At 51.8% G+C, this 24,183-nt stretch overlaps 2 protein-coding genes and 1 long non-coding RNA gene across 5 annotated transcripts in view; 1 reads left to right on the top strand and 2 right to left on the bottom strand.

Moving 5' to 3' along the window:
• Positions 1-986: 986 nt before the first annotated feature.
• Positions 987-2,492, bottom strand: LOC141046949 (uncharacterized). Its single transcript, XR_012219702.1, has 2 exons — positions 2,452-2,492; positions 987-1,738 (listed from the first exon to the last, which is right to left on the bottom strand). It is a non-coding gene; the product is annotated as an uncharacterized lncRNA (long non-coding RNA).
• NAT10 (N-acetyltransferase 10) lies at positions 2,070-23,310 on the top strand. 2 transcript variants are annotated; one of them, XM_073541789.1, is made up of 29 exons: positions 2,070-2,227; positions 3,785-3,906; positions 4,909-5,000; positions 5,077-5,248; positions 5,334-5,456; positions 8,149-8,210; positions 8,318-8,432; positions 8,506-8,613; positions 9,188-9,321; positions 9,406-9,499; positions 10,449-10,547; positions 10,721-10,857; positions 11,110-11,234; positions 11,976-12,126; positions 15,049-15,145; positions 15,255-15,371; positions 15,807-15,908; positions 16,942-17,016; positions 17,810-17,926; positions 18,000-18,133; positions 18,217-18,265; positions 18,611-18,707; positions 19,034-19,144; positions 19,232-19,404; positions 20,655-20,774; positions 20,910-21,008; positions 21,090-21,163; positions 21,249-21,332; positions 21,611-23,310. In XM_073541789.1, exons 2-29 carry the CDS (start codon positions 3,799-3,801, stop codon positions 21,708-21,710), a joined length of 3,069 nt encoding a protein of 1,022 aa, XP_073397890.1. In that variant the 5' UTR covers positions 2,070-2,227; positions 3,785-3,798; the 3' UTR covers positions 21,711-23,310. The 2 variants fall into 2 exon arrangements, with proteins under 2 accessions (XP_073397890.1, XP_073397891.1); XM_073541790.1 differs by having other exon boundaries at positions 2,188-2,319.
• The window catches only part of ABTB2 (ankyrin repeat and BTB domain containing 2), a 129,101-nt gene continuing 128,147 nt past the window's right edge, over positions 23,230-24,183 (bottom strand). For both annotated transcript variants that reach the window (XM_073541792.1, XM_073541791.1), the window contains exon 17: positions 23,230-23,826. In XM_073541792.1, the coding sequence (XP_073397893.1) occupies positions 23,629-23,826 (198 nt within the window). In that variant the 3' untranslated portion in view covers positions 23,230-23,628. The remainder of the gene's footprint in view (positions 23,827-24,183) is intronic.

Genomic DNA, 24,183 nt, shown 5'->3' on the forward strand with positions numbered 1-24,183 from the left:
CTGGCGGGATCCGGCTGTCACAGCCGATTTTTATACCGAGGACGGATCCGGCTTGGTTATTAAAATTAAGTCAGCCAGCCCCATACACACTCAGACTACTAGAATCCAAGCTGCGGAACATTGGGATAAAGTGGCTGCAAGCGTATAGTCTGAACTGCGCCAACTGCTTTGGGGATGAAGGGAAGGTGTAGGGATGGTGAGATTCTTCTTACCAGGAAATTTGGACCAGATATTTGCACAGATGAAAGTCATCCAAACCCACAGATTTAGTATCTGGAAACATGCGGATTCTCCCGACGGCAAATGTCAGCAGGATGGGGCTGTTGGATTTTTAACATGCCCAATCCTTTTTTTTTTCTTTTGCTTCTCCCAGGACATAGGTGTGTGCCAGCTGTCTAATCCCCTCTCTTCCCCATGAGAACACATGCACGCTTCTGCATGGGGAGTCAGGAAGAATGGCTGTCGGCGATGGTGTGAAGCAGGATTAAGACAGATGTCGCAGATTAAAGGAATTGTCCACTTTGACACCATCCATGACACACGCAGTAGGTATGATGCAGTGGACACACGTTTCCGGCTTACAGTACAGAGGTGACCGCAGCCGTCGTATCCGCCGTCATTTGTAAATCTGCAGCCTGATATTGATGCCGTGGAATTGATAACCTGCGGGTGACGGTGAACCTGCGTCACTTGTCATTGGGAACGAACGTGCACCAAATATCTGCAAATAATTCACTCACCTTATCGAGGCTAATCTCGCCACAGTTGTCTCAGCGTAAGGCCTCATTCAGACGTGAGACTTTCAGGTACTAATTCTATTCGCGATCTGCACCAGAACACATAGATATGTCCGATTTGAAACTCTCCAATGCAAGTCTATGTCAGTGGGGAAAAAAAATCGGATAGCTCACTGACTGCTGCTTAGTTGCATCCCTGTTATTTCAGCTTTTCAGATTTGATATTACAAAACTGACCGACCAAACGGGAAAAATGCGGTTTTTTTATTGTGTATGAGAAATATCACTGACGTCTTAACTTGATTTTTTTTTTGCCAATAAACCTTTATCACTTATCCACAGGAAAGGAGGTCGCTTGTTTATGGGACTGCTGGGCGCCCATGGATCACGCCATCGGGGCGCTGCAGCCTGTCCGGGGAGGAGGCGGGCGCGTGGCCTGTGACCGTTCATGGGACTGTTGAAATGGACGACAGTCATGCTCAGCAATCCTGTAGTCAATGAGCGGAGCAGAGGCCGACCTTGTGCACCTCCACTCCATACAGATGGGGATGTGGAGCCGCGATCTGGGGGTCCCAGAGGTCGAATGAACAAGTTGTACCCAAGTCTGAAGATAGCAGAGAGCTTGTGGCTTTTTTAATTAACCCTGTAAATTGCTGCATCCATTGAGGACCTTGCAAAATGCGTCTTACCCATAGAGACTCAGGGGGGCTCCCTGTGACCGGAGCTGCCGCACACCCCCACGTCCTGTCCTATCCGGTGCCAGGAGCATCACCCGGACCACGGCCGACACCGCCAATGTCTTTGGGCTCTCGGATGTCTAAGCCGATGTGACGGCGATGGCCGTATAATGGAAAAATGGTTGCGTCTCCTCCACGTGTAACCGTCAAGCTGGTCATTACCCAGGGGTTCCCATGTACTGTACCGGACTGCAACAACAAAATCTGGATGGGTTTTCATCCACCGGACATAAGAGCGGACGTTCACTGACAGCAAGCGGAGATCTGGAAAATGGAGGGTAAAGCGCACAGTATATTGTCACAGGCTGGACCGAAAACCCTCGTGAACTAGTGAACGTCGGCTCTGCTCGTTAAATATGGCGGCGGTCTCACATGGACACGGCGACCCCATTATAATGCACTGAGATAGAGGGCAAATAAGAAACTGGTGTCCTCATAGGGAGGAAAATCATCTAAATTCTTATATTTAATACCCAGATTAATAAATCAATGCTGATTCCGGGTAACATTAACCCTTTGGGCCCCCAAATAAGAAGTGACTGCAGCCTCACACATGGAAATGGCAAAATCATCACACTATGGGGATAGGAAGTAGCTGCCTGCACCAAGATGGCTTCCGCGCGGCCGACGGTGACGTCACCAGCTCGACTGTGCCGGGAAGGCCCCTTAATCAGGCGCTGAGGGCAGCCCGGGGTCCTTCCTCACTTGCCCGTCTGCGCCATGTGAGTGTGGCCCCGGCTGCCTGAGTACGAGGTATGTGATGAGACGCTGCACGTGTCCGCGGCCGCACCGGGGGCTTCTCTAGGGGGACACTGCCCTGGTTGTGGGGTCTCCGCCAACAACGTGTGAGAGGATAGGAGGGGGCTTGTTTAAAGGGATTGTCCATGCTCATTCATGGTGTATTACCGGAATGGGGCAATGATGGGTGTTCTACTACAACTGTGGCTATGAGAGAAGGAAGCGAAAACTTGATTTACCTGAAATGTCTAATTAAAGAGGTTCTGCAGCTGCGGGGTTGTAGTATGCCGAATGTTGCCTCTGCTGCTGCAGAACCTTTTTATAAGAGATGACGATGCATGTAGTCAGTGTCATGTGCTCCAGCTGCTGCAGAACCTCTTTTTTTTTTTTAAACAGAGATTTTAGCATCTTGTACTGCGAGTAAGTACAGCCCGTGAACTGCGGTGTGTGAACAGGACATTTATACGCCACAGTCACAGGGAGAACATGAAGGCGGTAATTATAGATTGCTGGGGGGCAGACGCTGTGGGGACTAAATCAGAGACCCCCGATGCTTCATCACGGAGGCCCCCGGTATAGAGGAGCCGTCGCCCACGAGCCCTGCCGCTCCTTACAACGCAGAGCAAGACTACGACATCTGAATGTACCCAGGAACCTATACATGCTGCTGCAGAACCTCTTTACAGAGTATGATGAGAAATATCAGCGAGGGTCTTTCATCCTCATCATGCTGCATCATCTTGTATAGTGATGTTCTGCAGCAGCTTTGGCTCGCGCCCCGTGGGCTCCGCGGCGGCTTTGGCTCGCGCCCCGTGGGCTCCGCGGCGGCTTTGGCTCGCGCCCCGTGGGCTCCGCGGCGGCTTTGGCTCGCGCCCCGTGGGCTCCGCGGCGGCTTTGGCTCGCGCCCCGCGGGCTCCGCGGCGGCTTTGGCTCGCTCCCCGCGGGCTCCGCGGCGGCTTTGGCTCGCTCCCCGCGGGCTCCGCGGCGGCTTTGGCTCGCGCCCCGCGGGCTCCGCGGCGGCTTTGGCTCGCTCCCCGCGGGCTCCGCGGCGGCTTTGGCTCGCGCCCCGCGGGCTCCGCGGCGGCTTTGGCTCGCTCCCCGCGGGCTCCGCGGCGGCTTTGGCTCGCTCCCCGCGGGCTCCGCGGCGGCTTTGGCTCGCGCCCCGCGGGCTCCGCGGCGGCTTTGGCTCGCTCCCCGCGGCGGCTTTGGCTCGCTCCCCGCGGCGGCTTTGGCTCGCTCCCCGCGGCGGCTTTGGCTCGCTCCCCGCGGCGGCTTTGGCTCGCTCCCCGCGGCGGCTTTGGCTCGCTCCCCGCGGCGGCTTTGGCTCGCGCCCCGCGGGCTCCGCGGCGGCTTTGGCTCGCGCCCCGCGGGCTCCGCGGCGGCTTTGGCTCGCGCCCCGCGGGCTCCGCGGCGGCTTTGGCTCGCGCCCCGCGGGCTCCGCGGCGGCTTTGGCTCGTGCCCGGCGGGCTCCGCGGCGGCTTTGGCTCGCGCCCTGAGGTTCCGTCAGGATATATTCTTGCACATTTCTTCCATCCCATTAGGATAATAACATTCAGACTTTGCTCCTCGCAGATTTTTTCGCCACGATGCAGCGGAAGAAGATCGATAACCGGATCCGGGTGCAGATAGAGAATGGCGTGGCGGAGAAGCACAGAAGTTTCTTTGTTATTGTGGGAGATCAAGGGAAAGATCAGGTGACGCTACTAGAGCCCAGAAATAACCGGATACGAGTGCTAACACCAGGGGGCGATGCAGACGGCAGGGTATCGATCTTTATGTAGACTGCGCCCTCTAGTGTTTGCTGGAATATTAGTCGTCTACTTCTTTATCAGCCACATTCTCTCTGTAAGAACCTTGTCAACCGTTTCATGCCTAGATTTCTTAGGGCTATAAAGGGGCTAGCCCAGGGGGCTGCATATAGTAAGAAAAAATAAAAATTACTCCTACCCAGCGCCACTGCTACATTCTCAGCAGGATGATTAAGATCCACCCCCCCACACTTCCCCTTCCCCTGCTTCCTGAGATCTTCACCCCCCCTTCTTGTGGGGTGACCAAGATCTGCATTCTCCCTCCGCTTCCTGCTGGGCAATCGGCATCTGCATGTCTCCCCCTCCCCTTCTTGCGGGGCGGCTGAGACCCTTGCTGCCTCCCTCCGCTTCCTGCAGGGAGACCGAGATCCTTGTCCCCTACTTCCGGCGGGGTGATAGAGACTTGCGTAGCCCCCTCAACTTCCTGCGGGCGGCTAAGACCCTTGTTACATCCCTCCTCTTTTTGCGGGCGGCCAAGACCCTTGCCTCCTCCCCCTCTCTGCCTCCTGTGGGGTGATCGAGACCTGCGTCCCCTCCCTCTGCTTTCTATGGGGCGTCAGAGACCTTTGTCCCACCCCCCACTCTGCTTCCTGTGGTCCATCTCTGTGACTCTGCTGCTAGAGATGGACCACACGTGGCAGCAAGCGGACAGCAGGACACACAGCAGGGAGACATTTAGCAGCCGGGACTCTGGAGGCTTTTTTTGGGGGGGGAGCAACAGAATTTATGACGAGATTTGCAGATTTATTTATCCCCTTCTCATCTGAATGTCTGGAAGTGCTGGGGGCATTTATCTCGCCCTGCGTCCTGTAGTCGGACCCCACCCCAGTTACACTTTCCCGTTATTTCCTCTATATGTCTTTACATCGTGAATATTGATATTTGCAGGTGGTCATTCTCCATCACATGCTCTCCAAGTCGGCAGTGAAGGCTCGTCCCTCTGTCCTCTGGTGCTACAAGAAAGAGTTGGGCTTCAGCAGGTAGGACGTGGTCTGTTGCGTTCTCGGCCCACCGGGGTGGGGATTCGGGATCTTACCGTTGTGTCTTACCTTGTAGTAACCGCAAGAAAAAAATGAGAAAGCTGCAGAAAAAGATCCAGAGCGGCTCGCTGAACATTCGGGAGGACGATCCCTTTGAGCTTTTTATTGCTGCCACCAACATCCGTTACTGCTACTACAATGAGACCCATAAAATCCTGGGGAACACGTACGGCATGTGCGTCCTGCAGGTGAGGGGCACTCCGCCACCACTGGACTCCCAGCCTGGTGCATCCATGACTGGACTGACCCACCGGTCTCTTACCTCCTTGCTAGGATTTTGAGGCTCTGACTCCCAACCTGCTGGCTCGTACCGTGGAAACCGTGGAAGGAGGTGGAATTGTGATTCTTCTGCTTCGTACCATGATGTCCCTCAAACAGTTGTACACCATGACGATGGTACGTAGAGCATCCAGCAGATGATGATGTAGGAAATGATGGGGCCTATTGATGTCTGTTCTAGTAGTGCATGCTACTAAGACATAATTTACAGGCGATGTACAGCCTTGTATGAATTTCTTTTTTTTTTTTTCTTTTCTTGTTCACTAATTCATTTGCTTCCTAAATACAAAATGAAGCAAGATGGTCTGCAAAATGTAACACAGATCTGTCACAGCTCTGACCACTGGTTCTCATGTGCATGCCCAGGGTGGACCCTAGATTCACATTGCTCATACCCAGACTGTATTACTAGGAGAGACACAGACCTCACATCCAGCCTATATTACTGGGAGAGACACAATTCTCGCAACCAGCCTATATTACTGGGAGAGACGCACTGGCCTCACATCCAGCCTATATTACTGGGAGAGACACACAGACCTCACATCCAGCCTATATTACTGGGAGAGACACACAGACCTCACATCCAGCCTATATTACTGGGAGAGACACTGACCTCACATCCAGCCTATATTACTGGGAGAGACACAATCCTCGCAACCAGCCTATATTACTGGGAGAGACGCACTGACCTCACATCCAGCCTATATTACTGGGAGAGACGCACTGACCTCACATCCAGCCTATATTACTGGGAGAGACACACAGACCTCACATCCAGCCTATATTACTGGGAGAGACACACTGACCTCACATCCAGCCTATATTACTGGGAGAGACACAATCCTCGCAACCAGCCTATATTACTGGGAGAGACGCACTGACCTCACATCCAGCCTATATTACTGGGATAGACACACAGACCTTACATCCAGCCTATATTACTGGGGGAGAGACACACAGACCTCACATCCAGCTTATATTACTGGGAGAGACGCACAGACCTCACATCCAGCCTATATTACTGGGAGAGACACAAAGACCTCGCATCCAGCCTATATTAGGCTAGTTTCACATTAGCGTTTTTTTGCGCAGCGCATCGGGCGCATAAAAAACGCAAAGAAAAACGCAAAACAAACGCGCGTTTTTTTAACGTCATGCGCACGCTGATGTGTAAAAAAAACGCAGCGTTGTTTGCGTTTTACATGCGTTTTTTGCATGTGTTGGCGTTTTTTATGCGCATGCGTTTTTAAGTGTGACGTTTTTTCCATTGTCTAGAGAACATTCTAGACTTGTTTCACTCAAAAACGCATGCGTAAAAAAACGCAACCGTGCGCAAGACCATGCGCACGCATGCGTTACCATAGACTTCAATGTGTTGTTTTTGCGCATTCCGTGCGCAAGCGTGCGCATGCGTTTTTTTGCCGAGACAGGGCGCACCAAAAAATCCAACATGTTGCGTCTGGCGCACCTGGCGCAAAAGACAAAAAAACGCATGCGCACGAAAACGCAAGTGTGCGCAAAAACATGCGCACGTCATTTTAAACATAGGTGCGCAGTGCGCATGCGCACGGGTGCGCACGATGCGCTGCGCACAAAAGCGCAAATGTGAAACCAGCCTTACTGGGAGAGACAGGCGGAGCTCACATCCAGCCTATATTACTGTGAGAAACAAGCGCACACTAGTGATGAGCGAACGTGCTTGAATAAGGTGTCATGATAAGGTGATATCTGACCATGCTTGAGTGTTAATAGAGCATCTTCGACGTGCTCTTATACTATGTTTGTGTCTCCATTGCTGCATATCTTGCGGCTTTTCCATCAGCCACAACACGTGGTGATTGCCTGTTAGGCTAGTTTCACACTAGTGTTTGGAGGCGCAGCAGACGCTCGCCATAAAGCTCCGTCCCCCTGCAGCGCTTCCTCCGGTCAGCTCCGCCTGTGGGCGCATGACGCTGCATGCGACCTGCATACCCTATCTTTAGCATTGGGTGCGCAGGTATGCGTTTGTTGGCGCATGCGTCCTTTTGACGTTGCGCCGATCGCACCAAAATGCAACACGGTGCGTTTGGCGCAGATCGGCGCATGCGCCGGCAAACGCATACCTGCGTACCTAATGCTAAAGATAGGGTACGCAGGTCGCATGCAGCGTCATGCGCCCATAGGTGGAGCTGACCTGAGGAGGCGCAGCAGGGGGCGGAGCTTCACAGCGAGTGTCCGCTGCGCCTCCAAATGCTAGTGTGAAATTGGCCTTAGTTAGACAGACAATCTCTGCATGTGTTGCGGCTGTCGGAACAGCTGTGAGAAATGCAACTGCAGTGACTCAAACATAGTATAAGAGCGCATCGAAGATATCACTCACTTCACACCCAGCCTGTATTACTGGGACAGATGATCCCACAAGAGGATTAGGCTGTAAACTGTATATAGTTTATATATTCCGTGTCTAAAGCCTCTTGACATCTCTTATCGCTCAGTACATAGAAACGGCCAAAGTTATTGGTTTAATCGGCGAGTCACTCGGGCTTCTTAGAGATGCATCGGATCGGCTCTTCGTGGTTCTTCCTGTTATATGTAAAGCCTCCTTCGTCTGTACTTGTTCTTCTCATAGAATTATGTTGTGTAAATGGATGAGTAATTTATGGCGGTCATTATGGATCATTGTTGTCTGTTATTGAGGCTCAGCTATAGTGAAGTGCATAGAGCCGTTCTGCAATACCACCTCCAACCTGCTGACAAGTGTGGCGCTGTGCATGTCCTGTACATTCCCAGAATGGGTAAATACTGAATGGTCCTTTCCTTTTTACAGGATGTTCATTCTCGGTTCAGGACAGAAGCTCATCAGGATGTGGTCGGTCGATTCAACGAAAGGTGCCGTTCTGCTTTGTGTTTGTCGGGACCTCTGCTTGCTTCAGTGAGTGGGATCCGTCATTGTTACGTCCTCCCCTTTATAATGCCACGTGCCGCCATTCTCTCAGGTTCATCCTATCACTGGCCTCCTGTAAGAACTGCATGGTGATCGATGACCAGCTGAATATTCTGCCCATCTCCAGCCACATAGCCAGCATCAAGCCGCTGCCGCCAAAGAGCCAGGTATACGGTCATCCGCGTCTGCATCACTTGCGGTGCCCGCCCATTACGTCATCGCCATCTTCATTTTTTGCAGGACGAGCCGCTCACCCCGGAGGAGCAGGAGCTGCAGGAGGTGAAGCTGAGTCTACAGGACACGCAGCCCGTGGGGGTCCTGGTGGAGAACTGCAAAACGCTGGATCAGGTAACGTGGGACAGTCGTCCTGTTGCCAATTATTCAGAATTTTTTTCACTTGGTTCTGATTAGCAGGGCTGTCTGTACTGACATCCCCCGTATGTTTTGCTCCCCCCAAAATATACAGTAGAAAAGCTGAGCTTAGGGCTGCTCTCCTCCATAATGGAAGTCCATCTTTGCTCTCGGAGGTCTTCTGCTCCTTTGTATTAGTGATCGGTGTGTCATCCGGCTCCTGGACCCTATTAGTCCAAACTTCTGCCATTACTCTGATGCGTCATAAGTTTTTAGAAGCTTCAGTATCACATTGAGTCTGCTGTTGAGGGTTATGTCGCCCATAGATTCGCTTTTCTTTTTTTTGCTGGATGCCTTTGTGTAAAAATGTCTACTATGAAGTTGTTCTCTGTAGTAAAAGTGCGCCTGGCAGCGCAGCATATATCGGCCTGATGCCTGCCGAGGGGACACTGCTGTTCTCTGCCGGGTGAATCGCCCTTTATGAACACATCCAGGGTATACGCAGCAGCCGGACTCAGCGGATCCACCAGATTCAGAGCCTGACACCTGTTTTCCTCGTCCTGTTTTATAGGCCAAAGCCGTGCTGAAGTTCATAGAGGCCATATCTGAGAAGACACTTCGCAGTACAGTCGCCCTGACCGCAGCTCGAGGTCGAGGAAAATCCGCTGCACTCGGTCTGTCGATAGCCGGCGCTGTGGCCTTTGGGTACGTCGCACGGCGCCGCGGTCGCTCTCCTTTTGTATTGTCGTAGTTTACTCATTGCGCGTGTATTTCTTCCTGCACTTTCAGGTATTCTAACATCTTTGTGACGTCTCCAAGTCCCGACAACCTGCACACTCTGTTTGAGTTCATATTTAAAGGGTTTGATTCGCTGCAGTACCTGGTGAGAGCCCCCCGGGGGTCTGGACAAGAAATAGCTGTGATTGCAACAACGGGGTACTACGACCTTATCAATGGTGCATTGCCATAAATCAGCCGGGGACTGAGCTCTGGGACCTGAGGATGCACAATGTGCAGGGAGTAGAGACCTTGTGTTGTGTACGTCTCCTATACAGCACGGCTACCAACGGAACAGTGACGGCAGCAAAGCCTTCATCCATCTCTCTGTGCCAGAGAAAGTCCAAAGTGCCTGTGACCCTGACGTTCCTGGTGGTGGGACCCCTTCGATTTAGGCATTAATGGCTTTTCCTTGCAATATGTTATCAGTAACCGTAGTATGGGGCGACACGGGTCGCGCTAAAGAAAATCTCATAGCCAAAATAGTTGTCGTCCCGTTCGGCATCTTGCACTGAAATCTATGGGAGCAAAATGACTTGGTAGTTATCTGGGGGGACGGTCACGGGTCACAACACGACCCTTTTTTTTTTTTTTTTTTTTAACTAATTTTTATTAAATTTTATAATCAGAAATGAGACAAAACAATCACAATTTGGCTTACAAATTAGAGGATCAGAAAGAATGGAGTGCACTGAGAATGAACTCTTGGAAGATGTTTCCCCCAGTGGCATCAAAACATATTGTGCAATAGAATACAACATTAAATAAGACGAGTCATACGCATAGGAAAGGGGAGAAGAAACCTGTTCAAAAACCAACTTGCTCCTAACTGTTGCTTTGGCCCCTAAAATAATCCCAGGGAGCCCAGACGGTCTAAAAACAACATGGTGATCTTCATGCGTTAGCCTTACAGTCGGGCTCATCCAGTGGCTTCCAGCTGCTGCGTCTCCCGGCGTGTTTGTGCTTTACTGTAAAGCCCCAAAGTTTTTCACTTTCTATAATAAAAGTAATGAGACCTTCGTAGCATCGGAACCATGACCCTTTTCTTCTTCCAGGAGCATCTGGACTACGAGATCATCCAGTCCCTGAACCCTGAGTTTGAGAAGGCCGTAGTTCGTGTGAATGTCTTCAAGGAGCACAGACAGACCATACAGGTGATGTGCCTGCCGGGCTCTGGGGGCGTGTGCCTGCCGGGCTCTGGGGGCGTGTGCCTGCCGGGCTCTGGGGGCGTGTGCCTGCCGGGCTCTGGGGGCGTGTGCCTGCCGGGCTCGTATCTTTACTGGATGAAGTAGCTTCCCACGTTTTATTTTTCGGCTTTTCCTTGCAGTACATCCACCCGGCTGATGCCGTCAAGTTGGGGCAGGCGGAGCTGGTGGTAATTGATGAAGCCGCTGCCATTCCTTTGCCACTTGTCAAGAGTTTGATGGGTCCCTACCTGGTGTTTATGGCTTCCACCATCAACGGGTGAGCAGACCATTGTGCTCATTTTCCACCATGATATTGATCTTTTTGGAGCGTTTGTTAAGCGCCGCGCAGTTCTGCACCGATGATGTGACTTGTAGGGAAACCTTCGTGTTGCTCGGGTGTCGTGCCTCATTCCTATTCATCAGATCGGCATATACCTGCAGACACGTCACCATCATGGCCGCTCACCTGATGTAGAAGAGTGGCACTGAATTAACCCTTTAATGGCTATAAAATATTCCTTTTTTCTAGGTATGAGGGAACCGGCCGCTCTCTGTCCCTTAAATTGATCCAGCAGCTCCGACAGCAAAGTACAGAAAGTCAGGTCTCTATAACGGCGGAGAACAAGTCCACGAGCACCCAGCGGCTAGCGTCAGGTACGTGTCACGCATCCGTTTCCTCCAGTGGCGGCTCCATTAGGCCATCGCCTCGTTGCTAGTGCGGATGGTCTAAAATGTCCCTTCTGTATCTGAAGAGATTGCTGTGACATTCTCTATGCTTTACACTGCAGCTCGTCATCTTCAGATTGACTTATTCAGCACTAATAAAGAGTGGTGCATGAGGCGGTGAAGCATATATACCATGGGGCGGTGAAGCATGCAGTTCATATGTCCTTCATGTGTTCCTCCGGGTACTCGACAATCCCCAAATAACCTAAGGTTGACATGTGCAGACATGTGAGTGACGGTGATCCACGTGCGTGGCTGCAGACACGAGAGCGATGGCGATCCACGTACGGGGCTGCGGACATGTTGGCACGCTATTAAATGATTATGCTTAACCCCTTCCTGGCGATATATTGGGTGCAGGAATACAGAGGGGGGGTACTCAGGGGCTGCGTTGTACAGCCGGATGCCCTCTGGCAGTACAGCACTGCCAGCTGCAGCTCCCTTCAGGCCCGGATGATCAGGAGCGCTGCTGTGGAGGGAAACGCAGCTCTGTGACCTGTTTGTTCTCTGGTTTTGTCAGAGTGGTCCGTAAATCCACCGATCAGAAAGTGATTGGTGATAGATCATCACAAAATGTTCTAGAAATACCTGTAAAGTCCCCGTGTCACCTCGATCATGGAGACCTGACGATTATGTGATTGGTCTAATTTCTTTCCCGCTTTCTTTCAGCTCGGACTCTTCACGAAGTTTCTCTGCAGGAATCCATCCGTTACGCTCCTGGGGACGCGGTGGAGAAATGGCTGAACGATCTGTTGTGTCTGGAATGCCTGAATATCAGCCGGATCATCTCTGGGTGTCCTCTGCCCGAAACGTGCGACCTGTATCCTTTCCGTGTCCGGCTGCCAGTCGTTCAGGCTGGCCACTAGATGGCGCTGGGGAGGTGACCAGCCCTCGTCTTCCTCTCCGCAATTTGTACGTTTTTGCTTCCGTCCTCTGCCTTGAATCCGTTGTGCCACCATCTGCAGCTGCGTGATGAAAGTGGCCGGGTGGCACCTAGTGAGGATCGTTAATTAAAGGGGTTGTCTGACTCGCCCCCCAAAAAATTACATAGGTAATGGATAGGCAAAAGAGAGAAAGTGAGGTCTAAATCTCACGGCTCCAGTACTGGTCTGTGTGTGGGGGGCTCCAGTGCTCCAGTACAGGCCTCTGTGGGGGGACTCCAGTACAGGCCTCTGTGGGGGGACTCCAGTACAGGCCTCTGTGGGGGGACTCCAGTACAGGCCTCTGTGGGGGGACTCCAGTACAGGCCTCTGTGGGGGGGCTCCAGTACAGGCCTCTGTGGGGGGGACTCCAGTACAGGCCTCTGTGGGGGGGACTCCAGTACAGGCCTCTGTGGGGGGGCTCCAGTACAGGCCTCTGTGGGGGGACTCCAGTACAGGCCTCTGTGGGGGGACTCCAGTACAGGCCTCTGTGGGGGGACTCCAGTACAGGCCTCTGTGGGGGGACTCCAGTACAGGCCTCTGTGGGGGGGACTCCAGTACAGGCCTCTGTGGGGGGGACTCCAGTACAGGCCTCTGTGGGGGGACTCCAGTACAGGCCTCTGTGGGGGGACTCCAGTACAGGCCTCTGTGGGGGGACTCCAGTACAGGCCTCTGTGGGGGGGACTCCAGTACAGGCCTCTGTGGGGGGGACTCCAGTACAGGCCTCTGTGGGGGGACTCCAGTACAGGCCTCTGTGGGGGGACTCCAGTACAGGCCTCTGTGGGGGGGACTCCAGTACAGGCCTCTGTGGGGGGGACTCCAGTACAGGCCTCTGTGGGGGAACTCCAGTACAGGCCTCTGTGGGGGGACTCCAGTACTCCAGTACAGGCCTCTGTGGGGGGACTCCAGTACTCCAGTACAGGCCTCTGTGGGTGGCTCCAGTACTCCAGTACAGGCCTCTGTGGGGGGACTCCATTACTCCAGTACAGGCCTCTGTGGGGGGACTCCATTACTCCAGTACAGGCCTCTGTGGGGGGACTCCATTACTCCAGTACAGGCCTCTGTGGGGGGACTCCATTACTCCAGTACAGGCCTCTGTGGGGGGACTTCAGTACTCCTGTACAGGCCTCTGTGGGGGGCTCCAGTACAGGCCTCTGTGGGGGGACTCCAGTACAGGCCTCTGTGGGGGAACTCCAGTACAGGCCTCTGTGGGGGGACTCCAGTACTCCAGTACAGGCCTCTGTGGGGGGACTCCAGTACTCCAGTACAGGCCTCTGTGGGTGGCTCCAGTACTCCAGTACAGGCCTCTGTGGGGGGTTCCAGTACTCCAGTACAGGCCTCTGTGGGGGGCTCCAGTACTCCAGTACAGGCCTCTGTGGGGGGACTCCAGTACAGGCCTCTGTGGGGGGACTCCAGTACAGGCCTCTGTGGGGGGACTCCAGTACAGGCCTCTGTGGGGGGACTCCAGTACAGGCCTCTGTGGGGGGACTCCAGTACAGGCCTCTGTGGGGGGACTCCAGTACAGGCCTCTGTGGGGGGACTCCAGTACAGGCCTCTGTGGGGGGACTCCAGTACAGGCCTCTGTGGGGGGGACTCCAGTACAGGCCTCTGTGGGGGGGACTCCAGTACAGGCCTCTGTGGGGGAACTCCAGTACAGGCCTCTGTGGGGGGACTCCAGTACTCCAGTACAGGCCTCTGTGGGGGGACTCCAGTACTCCAGTACAGGCCTCTGTGGGTGGCTCCAGTACTCCAGTACAGGCCTCTGTGGGGGGACTCCATTACTCCAGTACAGGCCTCTGTGGGGGGACTCCATTACTCCAGTACAGGCCTCTGTGGGGGGACTCCATTACTCCAGTACAGGCCTCTGTGGGGGGACTCCATTACTCCAGTACAGGCCTCTGTGGGGGGACTTCAGTACTCCTGTACAGGCCTCTGTGGGGGGCTCCAGTACAGGCCTCTGTGGGGGGACTCCAGTACAGGCCTCTGTGGGGGAACTCCAGTACAGGCCTCTGTGGGGGGACTCCAGTACTCCAGTACAGGCCTCTGTGGGGGGACTCCAGTACTCCAGTACAGGCCTCTGTGGGTGGCTCCAGTACTCCAGTACAGGCCTCTGTGGGGGGTTCCAGTACTCCAGTACAGGCCTCTGTGGGGGGCTCCAGTACTCCAGTACAGGCCTCTGTGGGGGGGCTCCAGTACTCCAGTACAGGCCTCTGTGGGGGGGCTCCAGTACTCCAGTACAGGCCTCTGTGGGGGGGCTCCAGTACTCCAGTACAGGCCTCTGTGGGGGGGCTCCAGTGCTCCAGTACAGGCCTCTGTGGGGCGACTCCAGTACAGGCCTCTGTGGGGGGTTCCAGTACTCCAGTACAGGCCTCTGTGGGGGGGCTCCAGTACTCCAGTACAGGCCTCTGTGGGGGGGCTCCAGTACTCCAGTACAGGCCTCTGTGGGGGGGCTCCAGTACTCCAGTACAGGCCTCTGTGGGGGGGCTCCAGTACTCCAGTACAGGCCTCTGTGGGGGGGCTCCAGTACTCCAGTACAGGCCTCTGTGGGGGGGATCCAGTACTCCAGTACAGGCCTCTGTGGGGGGGCTCCAGTACTCCAGTACACGCCTCTGCGGGGGGCTCCAGCTGGACAGGAAGCGATGGTGTCCCGTTCCTTGGCCTGATTGTTGTCGCCAGTCTCGGACCTCGGCCACAGAACGGACATTTCCTGTGCTGGTGCCTTGGGGGTCCGGTTGGGTGGGTAGCTATCATACTATGCCACACTCGCCCCGTGCGCCCGTATTTATCGCCCCCAATTGTGATTTCCTTAATTTTTGCACCAGATATTATGTGAACCGGGACACGCTGTTCTGCTACCATAAAGCGTCGGAATCGTTCCTGCAGAGACTTATGGCGCTTTTCGTTGCTTCTCATTACAAGGTATGGACGTATCTGTTATACGCAGAACATTGGGCCAGAGGGTGTGAGGAGCCGTCTCCGGTCACGGGGGGGCATCGGTGGATAATCTCACGTCTCTCCTCCTCTGCAGAATTCCCCGAATGACCTGCAGATGTTGTCGGATGCCCCGGCTCATCACCTCTTCTGCCTCCTCCCTCCGGTTCCTCTCACCCAGAATGCTTTACCTGAAGTCTTAGCTGTGATCCAGGTATGTCAGGGTTAATTCTGAGCTTCGCTTCCTTTTTTCCTGGAGCGCCTCCTCAGGCCAAACAAAGTATTGCACCGTGCCTGCAAAGTGTTGGTGATTGTTTTGTTTTTATGTGTATGTTGTTCCACGAGGGAGGTCCAGGGTAGAGCGGGCCAGGTCTAGGGTAGAGCGGGCCAGGTCCAGGGTAGAGCGGGCCAGGTCCAGGGTAGAGCGGGCCAGGTCCAGGGTAGAGCGGGCCAGGTCCAGGGTCACCCATTGCTTATGTTCCACAGATCTGACCCCGTCCTCTGCTCTCCTAAGCGTCCCAGGCTGGCGGTGTTTTTTCAGTGTCCCCGTTATTCTTGGGATGACGCAATATTTTAAAGCGTATCCCCGGCCTCGACGTTCCCATGTAAACTTTCTCACAGCCGATCCCTCCATCTTCCGCTGCCTCAGGTCTGTCTTGAGGGAGAGATTTCTCGTCAGTCGATCATGAACAGTCTTTCCCGAGGGAAGAAAGCGTCCGGAGACCTCATCCCCTGGACAGTTTCAGAACAGGTATGTCTCATTCTATAGACTCTCACCTTAAAGGGATTATCCTGGACTTTACACTGTTCATGCCCCATCTGCGGTATAGGTCATCAGTGTCAGTCAGTGGTCCGACCCCCTGCACCACCGGTGATCAGCTGCCATATGTCAACAGCCTGGACAACACCGTGTAGTGGACGTCCTCTACTGAAGCTCTGCTCCTATTGAAGTGAATGCGATCGTAGCTGCAGTACACTGAGTACGGGGTTGTGCTGAACTGCGGTACACTGAGTACGGGGTTGTGCTGAACTGCGGTACACTGAGTACGGGGTGGTGCTGAACTGCGGTACACTGAGTACGGGGTGGTGCTGAACTGCGGTACACTGAGTACGGGGTGGTGCTGAACTGCGGTACACTGAGTACGGGGTGGTGCTGAACTGCGGTACACTGAGTACGGGGTGGTGCTGAACTGCGGTACACTGAGTACGGGGTGGTGCTGAACTGCGGTACACTGAGTACGGGGTGGTGCTGAACTGCGGTACACTGAGTACGGGGTGGTGCTGAACTGCGGTACACTGAGTACGGGGTCGTGCTGAACTGCGGTACACTGAGTACGGGGTCGTGCTGAACTGCGGTACACTGAGCACGGGGTCGTGCTGAACTGCGGTACACTGAGCACGGGGTCGTGCTGAACTGCGGTACACTGAGCACGGGGTCGTGCTGAACTGCGGTACACTGAGCACGGGGTCGTGCTGAACTGCGGTACACTGAGCACGGGGTCGTGCTGAACTGCGGTACACTGAGCACGGGGTCGTGCTGAACTGCGGTACACTGAGCACGGGGTCGTGCTGAACTGCGGTACACTGAGCAGGAGGCTGTGATGAGCTGCGCCGAGTCCGGGGGCTCCGCTGCGCTCTGAGTCGCTGCAGCAGATCTGTGGGGGTGTTGGGTGTCGGCCTCCCACCGATCTGATATTTAAGTGATCTCTTCATTCTGGGCGGCCCCTTTGCTCTACAATCTGTCTTCTGGATAAAGTCTCCTAATTCGGCCATTTTCTTTCCAGTATCAAGATCCTGATTTTGGCAGTTTATCTGGAGGACGAGTAGTGAGGATCGCCGTCCACCCGGACTACCAAGGGGTAAAAAGATTAGTTTACACGCTCTGCTGTCACAACCTGGGGTCTGTCTGATGCCAGGCTGGTGGGTTTCTCCAAACGCCAAATATGATGATGATTATTCTCCTCTTGTGTTTTTCTTACCATATATCTTTTTATGTTTAGTTGTTAGTCTTTTTTAATGCACAGTTCCAAGTATTTTTTATCTTGTAGGAGTAAAAGGTAATTCTTCCTTCCCACAATCGCCACCAGAGGGCGCCTATAGCATAGATGCACATTGAATCCTTTAATAACACTCTGCATTGGCTCCCCCTAGTGGTGGCCACAGGTGCTCTGAAGCTGAATAGTAGTGATGTTATTAAATTGCTTCTTTGTGAATTCTCTCCTCCATTTTGGAACTGATGACAGCGCCGTCAATCATACAGCTTCTTATCTGACAATCGTAAGTCAATATGTGTGATAAACTGACCCCTTTTCCTCATTTAAGAAGCGGTGTGATTCCGAGAGCGCTGATCTCGTGGTAGAGCGGATCACTCCTGAATAGAGCAGTCCGTAATAGCCACATTTATCTTTAAATCATTGCTCCGACAGAGAAAACAGAAGTGGCCGCGTGTGTGCTGATTGCTTCATTCGTCTGTACAGGAGGTCTGAGAACTGTGCTGCTCGGCCACCTCTGTGCTGCTCGACCACCTCTGTATTACACAATGGGACAAATTCTCAAGATAAATGATGTATATGATTTATAAATGTCCCAGATTAATTCTGAATGTTCCCTGCCTATGGGTGTAATGTTAATGTCTCCTGTATGGACCCCCAGATGGGTTACGGGAGTCGGGCCCTGAAGCTGCTTCAGATGTATTACGAGGGACAGTTTCCAGGTCTGGAAGAAAATGTGAAAAGCAAAGCCCAGGAGATCACCCCGATAAGCAGCGAGGTGAGAGTCCGGCTCGTGTCCCTATTAATTATCCTATTGTCCGGGGACGGCGCTAACCTTCTCCTTATCGCAGGCTGTCAGCCTCCTAGAAGAGTCGGTGATTCCTCGGAAAAACCTGCCGCCTCTGCTGCTCCGACTGAGCGAGAGACCAGCCGAGAAGCTGGATTATCTGGGGGTGTCCTATGGGTTAACACCCAAACTTTTAAAGTAAGTCCCTGTCTTCCTCCAACTATTGACCTATAGAAACTCCTCCATCAGGGCTGGGGAGTAACGTCTCTCTCTCTCCGCAGGTTCTGGAAGCGAGCCGGGTTCATTCCTGTGTACCTGCGTCAGACACCGGTACGGTACTTTCTATACTTGTGGTTAGAGGGGTTGTCCATAAGTTGCTGATCTCCGACACTGGGACCACCACTGATCCCAAATACAGGGGCTTTGAATTGCCCCTGATGAATGGAGCAGTGGTCGCGCCATCGCTTCTCTCATTGTGTAAGGGACTGGCGGAGATGGGCAAGTTACAGATTTATGAGTTTGGTATTCTAAGCACCTCATTTATATAAGCCATGTAGACCCCTGCTGCGGGGGGCGTTCTGACCCTGCGGATGAGAGCCTCGTGGGGGTACATCAGTTACTAGGATGTTGTCTAGCTCTTCCATGGTTTGAATTTCTTCTCCTGTCCTACCTAAGAATGACCTGACGGGGGAGCACTCCTGCATTATGCTGAAGAGTCTACAGGAGGAAGACGAGTCCGAGCGGGAGCCGTGGCTGACAGCATTTTGGAAAGGTGAAGATGATTTCCCTCTTACTTGGACAGTGGTGGGTGCTGTAGGTCCAGGTGCTGACCCTGGGTCCACCCCCCCCCCCCACCCCCGTCCCTCTCTTCCTGGATGACCTGTCCTATATTACGCAGACAAGCCATTGATGTTAATGGAATCTGTGTAATGTTCAGTTTCCCTCTGGGGGGCGCTGTGGGAGAAATTACCACTTTTTCTCATGGATTACAGCCAATCATTGGGGGTACTAGTAGGAAGACCCTTCTAAGTAGGAACTGTCCAAAGTGATCCCTTGGGGTCCTAAGATTCATGCCCAGTTCTTTATTCTCCTCTGCAGATTTTAGGAGACGTTTCCTGTCCCTCCTTTCCTATCAGTTCCGGAATTTTTCTCCATCCGTGGCGCTGAATATCCTCCAGAATAAAAACGTCAAGAAGGAGCGTCAGAGCTGTAAGTATCATGGCCGACGCTGCCCCAGTAAGTCTTCCCACATCGGTGGCGTCCGCTGACTCCTGTCTCCCCTTGTGCCCCCCGCAGTGATCCTTCGCTCAGAGCTGGAGTCGTCCTTTACTCCTTACGACCTGAAGCGGCTGGAGATGTACTCCCAGAACATGGTGGACTATCATCTCATCATGGATCTGATTCCCTCCATTTCCAAAATGTTCTTTTTACAAAAATTCGGAGGCCTGAACCTGTCGGCGGCTCAGTGTGTAAGTCGCCGTGACATCAGAAACCATTGGCCATTCGCAAATCTGCCAAAAAGTCCTTCGCCTTCATGTCGGCAGTTTTTTACGATTTCAGAAAATAAGTCATTATGTGATGAGTATATTATGGTTTTTAAGATCACTGCTTGCTGTCAATCAACAAGTTTAATCAGGCGATTAAAAATCTATCTTAGTGATGGGACGAGCTGGCGGGGGTTCGATTTACTCTTGAAAATGACTAAATTTACTGTTGAATGTCAGCAAGCGGAGATGTTGATGCAGAAAGTACCATATTTTTCGGACTATAAGACGCACTTTTTTCCCCAATGTGTAGGAACATGGGGGGGTGCGTCTTATAATCTGGATGTACTGGCTCTGGCGGGGGGGGTAGGGGAATGGCATCGGCGGGTCACAGAGGATGGAGCCAGCGGCTGCGGCCAACACCTGTGCCCGCTGCTAAAGAGAAATGAATATTCCTTGCATTCCACGCCCATTTGCATGGAGGGCAATGAATATTCATTTCTCTAATAGTATCTTGGTATGATTTCCCCCCAACCCCGGTTCTGTTATACATGGCCTCATCCTTATACTTGGGCCCCATCCCGGTCCTGGTATGATTGGGCCCATCCCGGTCTTGGTATGCATGGCTTCATCAGAAAATACACTTACCTTCCTCCGCTCCTTTGCAGTGTCCTGCTCCGGTGCCAGCAAATGCTTCATGCTTGTAAGCGGCGCATGGCAGGGACGTCATGTGCTGCTCACAAGCAGAGCACAGCTGCCGGATTACTCACCGGGACTGTTCATTGCAGAGAGCATTCATTGCTCTTCAGTAGCGCAGTGTCAGCCACCGGCTTCCTGCTGCTGCCGGCGGTCGTGTGCGCAGGACGCTGCGAGGGAGCGGAGGAAGGTAAGTGTAACGGTTTGAGGTTTTTTATGTTTTCTGATGGGACCCAGCATACTAGTATAGGGATGATGGTGATCATTCCTGCCAGGATAAGGATGAGGGATCCATGCATACCAGGATGACGGGACCATATATACCAGGATAAGGGGATATTAAGTACAGAATTGACCACATTTTATGCTTCAATTTTTTTTCCTAATTTCCTCCTCTAAAACCTCGGTGCATCTTATAGTCCCAAAAATCCGGTATATTGGAAATTGAAATGTTAACAGCCAGAATATCCTTCTACTTCCGCTATTACGTTATTTTGCGGCACTTTTCTGATCTCACCCCATTACACCCTTATTTTTAGGCTCTGCTGCTCGGCGTTGGGCTGCAGCACAAGTCGGTGGATCAGCTGGAGAAGGAGATTGAGCTGCCGAGCAGTCAGCTCATGGGTCTCTTCAACCGCATCATACGGAAAGTGGTCCAGGTAACGCTGCCACATGGCGCTAACTGCTTCCCACCACTGCCAAAGTTATTTTTTTGTACTTGAATTCCCCTCGAACTGTCGAAATATCCGTCTCGTGAATGAAGGATCGGTAACTTGATTCTTTTTCCTTTCTAGTCATTCAGCGGTATCTTGGAGAGGGCCGTGGAGGATGAGATGGTGACCACCAAGGAAGTGGTGATGGAGCCCACCCTGAAGTCTTTGAATGAGGATTTGGTGAGTTTCCTCCGTTATTGGGGGACACCAGAACCAGTGCCAATTTTATGACGGTTTTTTTTCTTTCTCCTGTTTCCTTAGGAAGAAGCAGCCAAGGAATTCCAGCAGAAACACAAGGAGGAAGTGCAGAAGCTAAAAGGGATTGATCTGTCCCAGTAAGTAACGTCTAAGGTTGACTCCGTGTCTTTGGAGACGGCCGATCACATGGGTCACATATGAAAACAATGTCTTACTATACAGATATGTCATCGGAGGAGAAGACGATGAGTGGAACGAAGTCCTGAAGACGACCGGTCAGAACGCGTCTATAGTCAGCTTGAAGAGGTGCGTCACTCACATTATTCTATTTGGATTTGTTTATTTTTTGATAAATGCACAGCAACGAGTTTTGCCCATTTTTGACTTTTTTTTTGTTTTCTTTATACCAATCAACTTTGTATAGACACTAAGGTTAAATAATAAAATTCTATTCTCCAGCAGCCACCACTAGGGGGAGCTCTGCATACTGGCTATACATTGAGCTCAGCAGTATTCTATGCAGTCGACTCCCTCTAGTGGTGGTCGCCAATTTTTTCTTTTTTTTTTTTCTTTTCCTTTTTTAGTGACAAGAAACGTAAATTGAATCAGCCAGGAAAAAGTGGCTCAAAGGTGCAAAAAAAGCTCAAGAGAAATAAAGACAAGAGGCCGAGGTTTGGGAAATAAGGAGACTGTGCTATCCAACATCTTAAGGACTTCTGTGCATTCATTGGCGAAGCTGTATACTGTATATATAATCCTGCATGTGGGTACAGGAATGTATACAGATGGATATTTTACAGATCAGGGGGTGATAAAGTAGCCAGAGCTACACCTATTTGTATAGTACATGGATTGGTTTCATGTATTGTTATAACACAGCCGGCTATGTTAGGATCAGTAATGTCCAGTCCTTACAACGTGTGTTATACTCCAGAGCTGCACTCACTATTCTGCTGGTGCAGTCATTGTGCACATACATTACTGATCCTGAGTTACATCCTGTATTATACTCCAGAGCTGCACTCACTATTCTGCTGGTGCAGTCACTGTGTACATACATTACATTACTGATCCTGAGTTACATCCTTTATTATACCCCAGAGCTGCACTCACTATTCTGCTGGTGCAGTCACTGTGTACATACATTACATTACTGATCCTGAGTTACATCCTGTATTATACCCCAGAGCTGCACTCACTATTCTGCTGGTGCAATCACTGTGTACATACATTACATTACTGATCCTGAGTTACATCCTGTATTATACCCCAGAGCTGCACTCACTATTCTGCTGGTGCAGTCACTGTGTACATACATTACTGATCCTGAGTTACATCCTGTATTATACCCCAGAGCTGCACTCACTATTCTGCTGGTGCAGTCACTGTGGGCATACATTACATTACTGATCCTGATTTACATCCTGTATTACACTCCAGAGCTGCACTCACTATTCTGCTGGTGCAGTCACTGTGTACATACATTACATTACTGATCCTGAGTTACATCCTGTATTATACCCCAGAGCTGCACTCACTATTCTGCTGGTGCAGTCACTGTGGGCATACATTACTGATCCTGAGTTACATCTTGTGTATTTTACTCCGCTAGCAGAATAGTGAGTGCAGCTCTGGGGTATAATACAGGATGTAGCTCAGGATCAGTAATGTAATGTATGTACACAGTGACTGCACCAGCAGAATAGTGAGTGCAGCTCTGGAGTATAACTCAGGATAAATGCTTAGATTTTTGCAGCACATGGCTTTTGCCCTTTAGGAAGTTTCCTGTGCAAATTGTTTAGTTCATTTTCTTTTATACATCTGAGGCTACTTTCACACTAGCGTTATGAGTTGCAGCGCAGGGCCACCGCTAAGCTCCGCCCCCGGCCACGCCTCCTCCGGTCAGCTCTTCCTATTTTTTTTTAAATACTCTGGAGTCAATTTTAAAAGTGATGAAATCCTAGTAAATTATTTATCTGTACAATGTCCTCTCTTACTTGACAAGGCTCTTGTCCTAGAAAAGAAGAACAAAGTGAAGTAATTCCCTATGTCAGGATGTTTTTGCTTTCCTTTAGATAAATGAACTGTGCCTTTTATTTTTCCCCATACCACATTTGGTCTTTGCTTTACTGTAAGTTGTAAAATGAGACACTTTTTTTTTTTTTTTTCCGTGTGGAGTGATGGTGACATCTAGTGGGCAAGGTGACAACTGCAAAACTTCAAACTTTATTTTTACAAGGAAAGATAAAACAAAATAAAGAAAAATAACAAAAAAAAAGTACAATTCTGTTATCCAATAATTGATTATTTTACATGACGTGTTACAATTTTAAGAGGTGATGCGATCTATAACCTGTCTGGGATTACACAAGTGCGATCACTCTGTGAAGGGAGTTGTCAGGCAGAGTGTAAGGTGCAAATGACTGCGCCATAGTGACCCCATAGATCCCCGCAGGGCCCAGCCAGTGTTATGGGGGAGAGAACAACGACGGTCACCCCTAGACGGGGCTCCATGGTTAGTTTTGGGCAGTGGGTCTATCTACATATAATTACATACAGTCCCCTGTTCTGCTTTATACACACGTGAGCCGTCCGCTGCCGCTTACACGCGGCACGAGATATAAATGTCTTTAATGCGATTGACCAATGTGCTTTTCAAGTCCGTCAGGGCGTCCAGACCTTGCACTTTGCTGTTCCGGCCGTAGATCAGTTGCCTGAAGGACTCCTGTTCCAGCAGGGGCCTCATGTTTTGCAGGAAGAAGCCCTCGCAGTACAGCGCCAGCTCGGGGGCATTGTGGATCTGCAGGAGAGAACGGAAGGTTAAACGGTCTCATCCCAAATCGCCCAGGTAGGAAACCATCAGCAATGTGCTGGCGTACTTGGAAATGTATAATGCCCCGCTCTCTGGTATATTTAGGAGGGAAGGTTACACTAGGACAGGCTGCCACGTCATCGATGATTAGGGGGGGTCTGACAGCTGAGACCCTCGCCAGTGACCCCTGCACAGCAATGGTCACCGCTGCGCAGGGGAACTACGGAACCGGTGTTGTGGTTCTATAAAGCCGGAGCGTGGAGGTAGAGGAAATGCCAAAATTGCATTTGGGGTGTAAAAATCACAAGTCCTCACACAGCTCCAGCATTGGAAGAATAAAGTTAT

The sequence above is a fragment of the Dendrobates tinctorius genome, unplaced genomic scaffold (assembly GCF_039654945.1).
Source record: "Dendrobates tinctorius isolate UK_male_01 unplaced genomic scaffold, ASM3965494v1 ptg000124l, whole genome shotgun sequence".
NCBI classification, from domain to species: Eukaryota; Metazoa; Chordata; class Amphibia; order Anura; family Dendrobatidae; genus Dendrobates; species Dendrobates tinctorius.

What these genes read in the sequence shown, in the direction of transcription:
- NAT10 (XM_073541789.1), top strand. Translation starts at nt 3,799, where the DNA reads ATGCAGCGGAAGAAGATCGATAACCGGATCCGGGTGCAGATAGAGAAT. An exon ending in CGCTGCCGCCAAAGAGCCAG is followed by an intron (nt 8,433 to 8,505) that starts GTATACGGTCAT and finishes CATTTTTTGCAG; the next exon opens with GACGAGCCGCTCACCCCGGA. An exon ending in TTAACACCCAAACTTTTAAA is followed by an intron (nt 18,134 to 18,216) that starts GTAAGTCCCTGT and finishes CTCTCTCCGCAG; the next exon opens with GTTCTGGAAGCGAGCCGGGT.